General features: G+C 44.3%; 1 protein-coding gene across 1 annotated transcript; it reads left to right on the forward strand.

The window, feature by feature from the left end:
* Nucleotides 1-5726: 5726 nt before the first annotated feature.
* Nucleotides 5727-12039, forward strand: LOC127321070 (uncharacterized). Its single transcript, XM_051350112.2, has 7 exons — nucleotides 5727-5971; nucleotides 6071-6163; nucleotides 7401-7577; nucleotides 7997-8167; nucleotides 8250-8459; nucleotides 10689-10774; nucleotides 10996-12039. Exons 1-7 carry the CDS (start codon nucleotides 5878-5880, stop codon nucleotides 11650-11652), a joined length of 1488 nt encoding a protein of 495 aa, XP_051206072.1. The 5' UTR covers nucleotides 5727-5877; the 3' UTR covers nucleotides 11653-12039.
* Nucleotides 12040-12802: the final 763 nt, after the last annotated feature.

Here is a 12802-nt window from a genome sequence, read left to right on the forward strand (position 1 = left end):
TTAGGGTTTTTCAATTATGGGAATTTCTTCCACTTTGATTTATTTGGTTGGTGATCTTCACATGATCACTCTAGGGTTTTAGAGCATAACAAATACAAGTAATAACAATCATCATGGCATATCACTCAAATGCACAAGTCCTATGCATGGTACTATATGCAAAAGAAAAGTTTTTGTTGATTTGAAAATTTGTATTTCTGGAATTCTCTAACTTTCTTTTTCATTGAAAATTTGGGGTGTTACACAATGGCGGCCACTTCGTTTGAGCTTTCTTCTTCATCATCATCACTAGAACTTTCAACTTCATCGGAAGAATATTCTTCTTTAGTCACTAGCACAATCCTTGAGGGCCTCTTGCCCTTCTTGCTCTTGTTGTAGAATTTCTTGTTGGGGGCCTTTGAATACTTGCCCTTTGAGTCTTTGCTCTTGTCCTTGGGGATGAGCCTTCCACCATGAGTCTCCCTATTCTCATAGGGGCATTCGGCAATGAAATGGCGCTTGTCATCACAGTTGTAGCATGATCTTGTTCTTGGACCCATGCTAGTGAACCCACTTTTGTGGTTTCTCTTGATGTTGTCTTCCTTGGCCTTGGAAGGATCAATCCAAAAAGATTTTGCATGGAAGGCCATGTGATCGTTGTAGTGGAGTTCCAAGTCTTCCGGATAGGACATACTCCAAGAAGCCCTATATTGATCTTGAGGGATCACTTCTTCTATGGACTTGACCGTCAAGGCAAGATTGTTCCCTTTTGACATACCAATGGCACGATTGCGAGAATCATGGGAGTTTTGCTCGAGCACCTTGAGGGCTTGCATCTCGTGCACGTCTTGTTGAGAAGTGAGAGAGGAATAGCATTCTCTCCCAACAAGAGTCTTGACATCAATGGGTTCAAACGGCATCATGCAATCAATGTACTTATCCTTGATCTAAGAGTCATTGATTTGGGTGGAACCCACATTCCGGAAAGCATCGGCAACGGTGAGAAGTCTTCCATACATGGCTTCATGATCTTCATCCGGTAGCCTCAAGAAACCTTTGGCTTGATTCCGAAGAGCATTATACTTGTTCCTTCTCATGCTATCACTTCCAATGCAACTAGCGGCCAAACCATCCAAAGCTTCCTTGGCGGTGGTGAAATTCCGAACACGAGACAATTCCTTTGTCCCCACACTAGTTTGAATCATGTGCAATGCAGTGTTATTGAGTTGACTATCAACCGCTTATCTTCTAGTCAACTTGTGGGGGTTGTAGGGCTTGAAGCCTTCCACGATGATTCTCCAAAGTTCATTGGAGGCACTGTGAACATGAGAGCGAAACTCAAATTGCCAAGTATCGAAATCCTTAACGGAAAACTTAGGTGGGTCGCCCGAATGTTTGTATGAGGATAAATAACCGGTATATTGGGAGATAGGAAAGGCGGAGCCACTCGATTGTAGCTCTCACCTCCACTAGTTCCCCTAGGAGATGCAATGGGAGATTTGATAGTGTTTAAGTTATCACCATCCACAGGTTTGGTAGAGGAGGGTAATGCCGAACCATCTCCCTCTTCTAACCCACCCGTGTCCTTTACCTCTACGGTGGGAGCCATGGGAGGGGCCGGAGTCAAAAGCTCGGAAATCATTCTTCTCATGCTTTCCATTTGAGCTTCCATGGAGGACCTCAACGAATTGAAATCGTCCATGGAGACCATCTTAGCGGCCCCTTCCGCAGTATCTTCTTCCGGCATATACTCTTAGGCGGTTAAGCCCGAAATAAGAGTCGAGGCTCTGATACCAATTGAAAGGATCGTATGCCGCATCTAGAGGGGAGGGGGGTGAATAGGTGCTAACAAATTTTTAGTTCTTTTTCAATTTAGGCTTGACACAAAGGTAAATTCTCTAGATATGCAACTAAGTGAATTTACCTATATGACAAGGTTACCAACTAAGCAAGATATAGCTACACAATATATATGAGATAGAATAGGATAGAGGTAACCGAGAGTGGAGCACGCGGAGACACGGAGATGATTCCCTAGTTCCCTTCCTTTGCAAGAAGGTACGTCTACGTTTGGAGGAGTGTGGTTGCTACGAAAGCCAAACCAACAACCACGAAGGCTTCACTCAGATCTCCTGTGAGCAACGCCACGAAGGCCTAGCCCACTTCCACTAAGGGATTTCCTCGAGGCGGAAACCGGGCCTTTACAAGGTTCTTGGGGCACACATCCACAACCAAATTGGAGGCTCCCAAATCTGTAACAACACAACAATCAACAACAATACATCAACACAAAACAACTAGGGATCCAAAGAGGAACACTAGCAAGAGGGCCCTCAAACAAATGAGGGGGAAATGTAAATCGCTTCGGTGAGGATGTAGATCAGTATCCTCTCCTTCGAATCTCCAAAGATCAAGAGCTTTGGTTGGGGGAGGAAGGAGATCTTGCAAATCTTGAGTTCTTGAGGTGGCTCTAATGGTGGTGAGGCTTGGCAGAATTTTAGTCAATGATTGAGCAAGGATCAAGGTAGAAGAAGGAGGGTATAAATACCCCCCCCCCCCCCCAAAATCCAGCCGTTGGAGACTTCGAGGGCCGGATAATCCGGCCAAAGTTGGGGCCGGATAATCCGCCCCCCACCAAAAATCCGGCCCTGGGAAAAATCCGGCCAAATGTCCGGCCAAATGTCCGGCCAAAAGTCCGGCCCATGTCCAGAGCCTTACTGAGCCGCGTCGCCTCTGGTCCTTACCCAATTTGGGGGGGGGGGGGGGGGGGATATTTCGAAAATATCCGGCCCGGATTATCTGGCCTTGGGGAATTCCGGCCAAATGTCCGGCCAATAATCCGGCCCCTGTCCAGGGTAGTACTGAGCCACATTGCCTCGAGTCCTTAGCCAAATATTGGGGGCCGGATATTATCCGGCCTGGTGATCCTATTACAGCTTCCTTTTGACTCGTTTTCCACATCCGTCACTCATATACATGTATCTATATAATCCCTGCACCACTTCATCAAACATTAGTGTATCACATACATTGACATCAAACACACAAAACATATTGTGAGAGATGTTCTTTCACTAGTAAAATTGTCACTATTGTTGAGGATGAGATCCTTTCTTTTAAACAATATCATGGAGAATCTTGAAAGGATGCTTGGTTAGAATCAATGTTCATACTAGAAATCCTTTTATACCTTGGTTAGAGAATTTTATACTGCCCTAATGGTTTGATTTGAAACTATTTGTTGACAATAATGGTTGGTGGCTCCTTGGTCGCAAATGTTGATTACCTTTGTATTGAAAATCTTACTAGAGGTGCTCATAATACCAAAATGAATATGAAATTTAAAAACTTCAGAAACACTTGGCTGCTTCATTGGTACATTTTATGATGCTCTTAGCGAATGACCTGTCTAAAAGAGTGTTGATCATCTTTGCTCTATTACTAACACAAAGTTGTTTTTTATGGTTCTTTTTATCCCAGTGAAAAAATTCTAGAAATTTATTTCAAAAAAGATTGTTCTATTCGATATGCTCATGATAAGATAACAGTAACATGGAGTTTCTTAAGTTGGACGAAGAGTATGATATACTATCATGAAGAAAATCTCAATCCTCTCATTAATGAACCTAATGATGAAAATGTTGATAATCTCCTTATATTAAAATGTTTAGTGATCTATATTCTTATCCACTTGTTAAACTTTATGATATTGTAACTTGCTTGACTGATTTCTATCTTATATTCTCAACATGTGTTTTAAATATAGAAGATTTACAAAAATTCTATGATCCCACCTATCCTTGGGATGCATATGAACGACTTGTAAAAATATGGGAAATTACAACGCTTTATTAAACTGGGGTGCTATTGTCTCTGCTATACCAAAATCTTTATATGATGTTATTTACGTTGGAGCCTTGTCAGCTTCCTCCCTTAATATGAGCCTAGCTGATTCCTCTACTAAGCAAGATTTTGGTAGAGTAGATAATGTGGTGATTGAGTTATACATGACATATGTAGTACATGTTTTATTTTATAATTATGGACATGGAGTGTTATTCTCCTTGTACGATTGTCCCTGGAAGACTTTTGAACTATGGCATTTGTACACGTAGAAAATTGAAGGAAAATGAGTAAATGGCCATGTCCATTATAAACACGAAACAACTTTCCATAAATTATACAAAATCAAATGAATTTAAATGAATGTAATAGGCTTAGGAGAAACATTACTCACAGTTTTCAAAAAAAAAAAAACTCAAGTATCTTCACGAACAGAACAAAGGAATTACTCAGTAGAAGAAGGGCGAGTTTGGTGGCCTGCATGCCCCTTGACTCGCATCACGCCAGCAATTTTTGGCTCGTTTGGTTGCCTGGGCCGATCGCGTTATTGCATCGCACGGTTCTCAAAGTAATGTTTTAACTGCATATGGAGGAATGCCTGAATCCGCAGTTTCTCCAGAGACAGACCCGTTCTCGCGCCATTTTGGCTCCACCGATGCAACGGCTGCACGAGCTCTTGCTTATGCTCGATCTCCCTTACACTACTCCACACACCTTCTCTCAAATCAACACAAATATAGTCCGAATCGAAATAAGATGTACACGAAAAAGTTGCGTGTCGATGATACGAGCCAATTCCCACAATCGGTTTCGAGTTTCGTCGGTCGTAAATCGTCAATTTCGTGTATGAAGTTTTAAGCGAATTTTGTCAAATTCGTCGCACACAGTTTCCTTTCAGGAGTAGGTTCCGCATGAATTTCATGTTGACAGGTTTTTATTTCGGTGTACATACGCTAGTACATAATTGACTCACAAGTATACTGCAATCTGTACGTATGTGTGACTAAGGTTTGGAGTACTTTTGCTCAACTTCTTCCTCGCCATTTTCATAGACGGCGATGTAGTGATCATAGTTGAGAAGTGAGAGGTGATAATCCATGGTGGTGGAGTCATGATGGTGTTCGTCTTCGTGGTCGGTGACGTGTTGTGACCGACGTGACCAACGGTGTCATGGTGATGTTCGTTTTCGTGGTCGGCGATGCGCCCATGCTTGTGACCGATGGTGTCCTGATGGTGTTCGTCTTCGTGATCGGCGACAAGATGATGCTTGTGACCGGCGTCACCAACGGTGTCATGGTGGTGTTCGTCTTCGTGGTCGGTGACGTGCCCATGCTTTGTGACCGGCGTGACCGGCGGTGTCCTGGTGGTGTTCGTCTTCGTGGACGGTGACATGGTGCTGCTTGTGACCGGCGTCACCGACGATGTCATGGTGATGTTCGTCTTTGTGGTCGGTGACGTGCCCATGCTTGTGACCGGCGTGACCGGCGGTGTCCTGGTGGTGTTCATCTTCGTGAACGGCGACATGGTGCTGCTTGTGATCGGTGTCACCGATGGTGTCATGGTGGTGTTCGTCTTCGTGGTCGGCGACGTGCCCATGTGTGTGACCGGTGTCACCGATGGTGTCATGGTGGTCTTCATCTTCGTGGTCGGTGATGTGGTGATGCTTTTAACTGACATGACCAACGGTGCCATCACCAACGTGCTGAAGCTTGTGAACGGTGATGGCATGGTGATCTTGTGATATAAACTTCCCCGAAGTAACGTCACGCGAGAGCTGAGACCAAAAGAAAAGAAAAGGAGCAGGTGTGTTATGACAAACGACAGTAGCAGTGGGTGACCGCAGGGTACTGGTTTTTTTTGTTCCCTTTTTCCGACGCAATAAACCACCGACCAAGTGGTGAGGTCGAGAGAGTGAGCCCACGCTCCTCCCAGTCCCAGTCCAGGCGCCGCAACACCGCAAAATACCAAGAAAAGCTCCCTTTCTCCTCTCCCCTTTGGTCCTCCTCCTTTCTCACCGAGGATCACCAGCAGCGTCAGCACCAGAAATTCTCCTCCATGAGGTTGGGATCCATCCCGCCGCTCTCCCTCCTCGCGCTCCTCCTCTCCGTCGCCCTCCAGTCCGACGCCAATGCGTTCGCATCCCCCACTGGTGAAGAAACCATCCCCTTTGCTCTTTCTTCAAATGTAGGATTCGATCTTGCTTTCTGCGTCCCGCTTTACTCACCTCCTCGTGGTTTTTTGGTTGCAGATAACATCGTGAAGCAGCTCTCCTCCGTGGTCAAGTGGCCGCGGGGCTCTGCTTCCCCCAACTCGCCCAAGCAGTCCCCACACTCCCAGTATGGTGAGTGAGCGCTAGCTAGTGGCTGCTGCTGCTGTCTCGAGGGTTTGCTTAGTTTGTTCATTGGCGAGTAGCGATTATTGCGAATTCGGGGAAACTTAACAGACTATTTATACGATTTGGTTTCTTCCGCTGTCGTGCTTCTTGCTCTAGGTTAAGTAGCGGCGCACGATTTCCATCTATTCTTGTAATCCTCTAGTGTACGTATTCTATACTACTACTACATTTGCTGCAAAGTAAGAAAAAACTGTTTGGGAGAAGATAGGTACTAGATGGGGACAGAACCCAACATTTCTCTAGATCTTCGTCTCATTTTTCTTTGACCTTGCAGGCATCAACACTGTTAATTTGTCATGGCTATTTAGCAGTTTGATCTTGCCGGTTCACACCATCTCTACCATGGCCTGGAAAGAAATCATCGCACCCATAAATATTTTTTTCCTAGAAAATGCAAAAGCCTTGTGAACGCATTGATAGAAGAATAAGTTTTGTACAAATCGTAAGAAGGACCACACCGCCCGATAACAACAACGTTACACTCCTCGGTGCTAGCCACCGCAGGGAGAAGTGACGCCAACCCAACCCTGGCTACCTTCTCCCACTGTTGGGCCTCTGCCCTGATGGTGTCCAACAAGTAAATAAAGTTAGGCCTCTCGTTGTTGAAGATGGCCGGGTTACGGTGCCTCTACACAACACCGACAGAGTGGATGGGTTGACAGATGCCACCGTTCCATGAAGTCCTCTTCAACAACCTTATTTTTCTGTGCTTTTTTGATGAATACAAACTGATTCTGTAGGCTCGCTCATTTTGGAAGCGATGCAATATTAATTTATTTTGTACCTTTGTAATGTAGTTACCCTTTTCCTGCTTGACATATATGCTATCATCCGTAAATGAACGATGGTAAAAAAGCAGGAGCAGCTTTACTAACCATGTTGTTCTCATAAGGGTCAAACATCTTTGTATGAAACATAATGGTTAAACATTTGACTGTTTACTATTTTTATATGCTTGATATTTGTTTGCCTTGTGTACAACTGAAACGCTAAGCTAAATTAAGTCTGAAGTCGAGTCTTCATTTCTATAATGACCTGAGCTGAGTTCAGCTCCCTCAGAGTTAAGAAAATTGGAGTTTAACTCATTTGAAATACCAGCTAGTAAATATGAGTTACAACGGTTGATAATTTGTGTAATGGCTTAATCTTGATCTCATGGTTATGGCCTTTCTGTATGTGGCAGATGGGAACGTGGCAGTGCAATTTGAGAGTGGCTACTTTGTAGAGACGCTTGTTGAAGGAGATCTGCTTGGCGTCACGCCGCACACCATTAGAGTATCCCCAATCGAAGGGGGAGAGCTCCTTGCAGTTGACTCGGCACATAGTAACATTGTGCGAATAACCCCACCGCTGTCAGAATGTATGTTTCCCTCTTGCTGTTCTCAGTTCAGTGCTTTTTTTTTTGGCATCTTTAAGTACTTCTACATATTTTATGGGACTTTGTATTGTATCCAAACAATGGATCTTTTTAAATTGCCTCAGTTATGTATCATTGCACTATTTTTTTACCAAGTGCATTTTTAGAGCAGATTTATTAAGCATATCAATGGATTATCCAAACAAAAATCAAGTAGAATGCAAATATTTCTGATGTTTCCTTTAAGTAGAATTGTACATTACTGTCGCAAACAGTCCTTATTGAAAGTGAGGTTAGTAATTATATTTTGGGTGTTGAAATCAACTAAAAAAATGCATATGTCCCTAAAGATATGTAATCTTAATATTATAACCATATGTCTGGTAGTGTTGCTACTGGGACTGATATTAGAATCTCTGCAGATAGTAGGGGAAGATTGGTTGCTGGTTCTTTCCAGGGCCATGCAGGTCATATAGATGGTAAACCGATTGATGCAAGATTCAAGCGCCCCACAGGTGTTGCTGTCGATGATACAGGGAACGTCTATATTGCAGATACAGCAAACTTGGCAATCCGAAAGATTGGGGAGTCAGGTATGCTATAATTTCATAGTCTGCATTCATGCATTAGTTTAGTTTTAAGTTTTAACAGTTGGTGGGTGAAATTTCTGTGCAGGAGTAACCACTATTGCTGGGGGAAAATCCAATATCCCAGGTTATAGGGATGGCCCCAGTGAAGATGCAAAGTTCTCCACTGATTTTGACGTTGTATATGTGAAGAAAATGTGCTCATTATTGGTCATTGACCGTGGAAATGCGGCCCTTCGAAAAATTGCCCTTCCACAAGAAGACTGTACTTACCAAGATGCTGCACTTCTGTCTTCAGGTTCGTTACCTTGTTCCCACAAAAAAAGGGTTCATTATTTTGTTACTACTTCTATAATTATTTGAGGACATGTAGATGTTTTTCCTAGGATAAATTGTAATCCCATTCACAAGGTGGGCTCCTTTGATTCATAGGATAGAAAAATCATAGGAATAGGAAAAGTATAGGATTGAGATGTCATGGCTAGTTGAATCCTATGGAACTTGGGAAGATGAGTTCTCTTTGATTGTACCAAAGGAATTTTCCATGAGGTATGACCTAATGTTTTGTTCCTATAGGATTTGCACTACAAGATTCCTAGAGGATTAATTCCTGTAGGATATATTCCTACGAATCAAACAAGTAGTGTAGGAAAAAATTTCCATAGGATCTAAACCCTACACAGATCCTATGAATCAAAGGGGTCCTAAAGATGCTGTTTATGTTGGAAAGATGGTTGCTGGACCGGACAGGTGCAAATATGTCTGAAGCATTTGTAAACAGGAAAGGGCTGCCTCAAGTTCTATTCTAAGGATGGGACAACAAATTACTGACATGTTGACAGCTGCATTTTATACTGTTTGGAGGTCCTGTGCTAGATGTAGAATTTTGTTGACATTCTAATGTCCCAAGTATCATTACAATAGAAGCCTGGGAATGCAGAATTGAGGCTAGGGGTTAGTAGAATAAAGAGGGTGCTGTAATACTGGATACAGATAAGGAAGGAGCATGCCAAAGTTATTCTGTACAGCTCGGCTCCTTCCTGTACCCCGGTCCAGGACACCAGCTGATGCTGTGATGTTACCTGTCCAAACACACTTCCCAAAAAAATAGCTAGCCTACAGTGATCCAGAGGTGACTGAATTAGAACTGACTCCATGATATAGGCCCATGATCTTGCTTTACCTCTCTCGAACTCGAAGGTGTACTCAGAAGTCAGAACTATCTAATGCTCTAGTAAGAACATGCAGGAAGGTGTACTGAATTAGGACTGACTCCATGATGCAGCATGCAGGCTGGAAGGTGTACTCGAACTGTCCAGCACTCTAGCAAGAACACAGATCACATCAAAATATCCCACTGGCCGTTGGATTCTCAAATTTTTTCACACTTTTCAGTTTCCTGCCTTGGAGAGAATACTTACAGTATTGTTCCATATTCTTGCTGGCTCCTAGATTGTGTAACACCATGTCATGGCATCCAACTTCCAACTATGACGTACATTTGTTTGACTCTGATCAGCAGCAAAATCCCAAATATACACCATCGAGGAGGCTTTGGCACTTCCAGGAACTTCTTGTAAAAAGCGATGCACAAGAAGCACTCCATCTTCAGCATCTTAAGTACAGTAGCTCAGAAACAATATATATCACCTGACAGAGCACCTGGACACAACCTGAAAAATAAGTGTTGATACTCCCCAAGACTGAAACCATCTCACTCCATGCAAGAATAATGAACATTGGTCTCTCAAAAACCAATGGTTCACTGTTGTCCAAATTTCCAAAGCATAACAACATAGGAAGACTGTTATTGTACTCCTCTAACAAAAACTCTTGGTACTTTATGAGAGCCCTTCTGTGCCCATTAGGTCGATTGGCCATTGTATGTTAGTGACGCGGGACACCTGGCTGATTTTAAAGAAAAAATGTGACCTTGATTGCAAGTTGGAAGAGATGTTTGATTAGATGTGTGGCAATTGCATTGCACGTTAGAAAATTCCGTGCTAATGTATGAACATATCCATCAAACGGGATACCCAGTACCATGTGGTACACATTACAAATGTAGATGCACGTGTATAGCATGAACTATTTGATTACTGGTGATGCAGATCTTTGTACCTCTCTATAGTGAGATATGGAACCAAATAGACACATATTCCTACGCGAGAACTATCTGGAATTTTGGATCTAGCATATAACAGGAGTTACATCACATGATAAATCAACCCGGAATTAATCTAAGTAGATGCCTTGTTTTCCCTGAATTCACAGTATATACGTTTGTGTAGAATTAATATGATTATTAGTGACCATCTATTCTGTGGTTGCTGATTCATTTGACCATTTGTGGTAGCTTAAGTATGATAACAGTAATAAGAATGATTGAATTAATGTTTAGCTAATACTGATTGTATCTGACAAACCTGCCACAGCTGATAACTGTTTCAGGAATTGTAATGCGGCTGTCAAAAAAATGGTAGTTTGATGGACTTGATCGTTGATGCCACTTTGTTGATTTTCACAGATATCATACTGGTTATTGGTGCCGTTGTGGCTGGATATGTATTTTCTGTGGTACAACATGGATTTGGCCCGTCAAGTTCAGAAAAGGTATATGATGTTCCATACAATCGATTTCAGTTGACTATTCAAGTGCAATTTCCCTTCTGGAATCGCTTTGGTTGAAGTTTTTCTTTGAAGTATTTCAACTCAGTGTCAAATAGCATCCCCGTTGTTGTATCAGTTATAGCAGAGTGAAACAGCAAATCTCTGATAATTTGTTTTCTGAAACGGAACCTTGGCTTACATAGTAATCTCTGTTGCCACTCTAGATGGAAGCACCTGAAGATGGGAAACAAGAGAGCAGCACCATTGGAAAGCCACCATTGGTTGTGGAGAGCCTCAAAGAGGAACCGAGCGCTGGATGGCCGTCTTTTGGGACACTCGTTGCTGACCTACTGAAGCTTTCCGTGGAAGGAGTGGGGAGTCTCCTCCTCAACATCGTCCCGCTACGCCTGCAACACATGAAGAGAAAAACAGGCCTCACTCCTCTCAAAGACAGGCTCGTGATGCCTGAGGACGGAGAGCAGGCACCAGCAGCCCAGAAGCTAAGCAACACCCCGATGAGGCCCGAGACGCTCCATGCTCCTAACGCCGATGGCGAGACCGCGGCGAAGGGTCAGAAGATCGTCAAACCATCCAAGTTCAGGGACTCTACTCTGTCGAGTAAGCACCGGTCTACCAAGAGGCAGGAGTACGCCGAGTTCTACGGCTCGGCGGAGACGCCTCAAGCGAGCGCGAAGGTTCCTAAAGACCGGCTCCGCCACCGCAGCAGCCACCGGGAGAAGAGCAGCGAGGTGGGCTATGGCACCGGGCGTCCAGAGCCGAGGGCTGCTGAGGTGAAACCGGCGGAGTACAGTGACCCGAAGTATGAGCAGTACAACATGAGGAGCAAGTATGGTGCTGACAGCGGCGGATTCAGGTACTGATTGGTGAAAGCAATGGCGGGTGGTCGCTGTCGTTGATGCCGACGGTGTCTTTGGCCATTTGTCTACCCCCAGTTTACTAGAAGCAGAAATGTGTCACCGTCTCCCTCCTTTCCGCCCACAAGATGTGGCAGGTAAAATTAGTCTAGCTGTTTAGGTGGGGGAAAACCTACATCGTCGGTTGGCATCTCATGTGCGATTTCAGCAAGCCGGATGTAACTGTCGCGGAGAGCAACCTGTAGCCTAGTTAGTAAATTTGAACTGCTACACACATGACAGGTGTGTGAGAAGTCGATTCTGAACTGGAGAACACAAACTTTCCTGCCGGCGTTCTCCCGTTTCATTTCGGGGCATGTTTGCTTGGAATGCGTGGATTTTTCGCCGTTTAAACTTCCGCGTTACAGGTAAGCTGAACATGGTCAAGTCAGATGCAGTAGCTGTAGCTCTGCTAGTTCTTACTGAGCTGTCTGTGGCCCAGCCCTGCAAAGCGGCGGTTCCAAATGCTTGAAATATGTGTGATTTTATGTCGGGTCTATTCGTGGATCCTCCCTCACATTGCCTGCCTAACTTGGAACCCATGTGACGGAGATAGATAACAGGCAAAACAACCGAGTTTTCTTTTCAGCGGCGAAGAAACGAACTCGATGAGCTGGTTGTGACCAAAAGAAACGGTGGATATATTCTACTGGACTGCTTTTTCTTTCTTTTCCGAAATGGGTCATCCTAGCCTCTGCATCATGCGAAATTTTGGCAAAAGAGACCACTCTCTCCAATTCATTGACAAAAAAGACCACTTGTGAATGCAAATGACAAAAAAGACCACCTCGGTTGTGGCGGCAGTGCCCCCAAGCGACACGTGGCGACATGCCGCCAGAAAGAGAGGCGGCACTGCCTGCCGTCGCACACACTGGCAGCACGTTACGTCGCCGTCCCTCGCAATTCGTGGCCGTCAACGCCCATGGGCGATGCCGCCGCACGCACCGACGGCAGGCTGATATGGCAACTGGCTGCGGGCCATGCCGCCCTCGTCTCCAGCGGCAGGAGTTATGATTTTCCAATGGGTTGAAATCATACGTATACTTGCAAATGAGCTAAGCTAGCTACTCAATTTCTTTTTTTTGCACCGGATCCATCAGATGCATGTATGCAATCT

This window comes from Lolium perenne, chromosome 6 (assembly GCF_019359855.2).
Source record: "Lolium perenne isolate Kyuss_39 chromosome 6, Kyuss_2.0, whole genome shotgun sequence".
NCBI lineage: Eukaryota > Viridiplantae > Streptophyta > Magnoliopsida > Poales > Poaceae > Lolium > Lolium perenne.

Coding starts and splice junctions, on each gene's coding strand:
- LOC127321070 (XM_051350112.2), top strand. CDS start 5,878: ATGAGGTTGGGATCCATCCCGCCGCTCTCCCTCCTCGCGCTCCTCCTC. Junction 5,972..6,070: donor TGCGTTCGCATCCCCCACTG/GTGAAGAAACCA, acceptor TTTTGGTTGCAG/ATAACATCGTGAAGCAGCTC. Junction 8,460..10,688: donor TGCTGCACTTCTGTCTTCAG/GTTCGTTACCTT, acceptor TGATTTTCACAG/ATATCATACTGGTTATTGGT.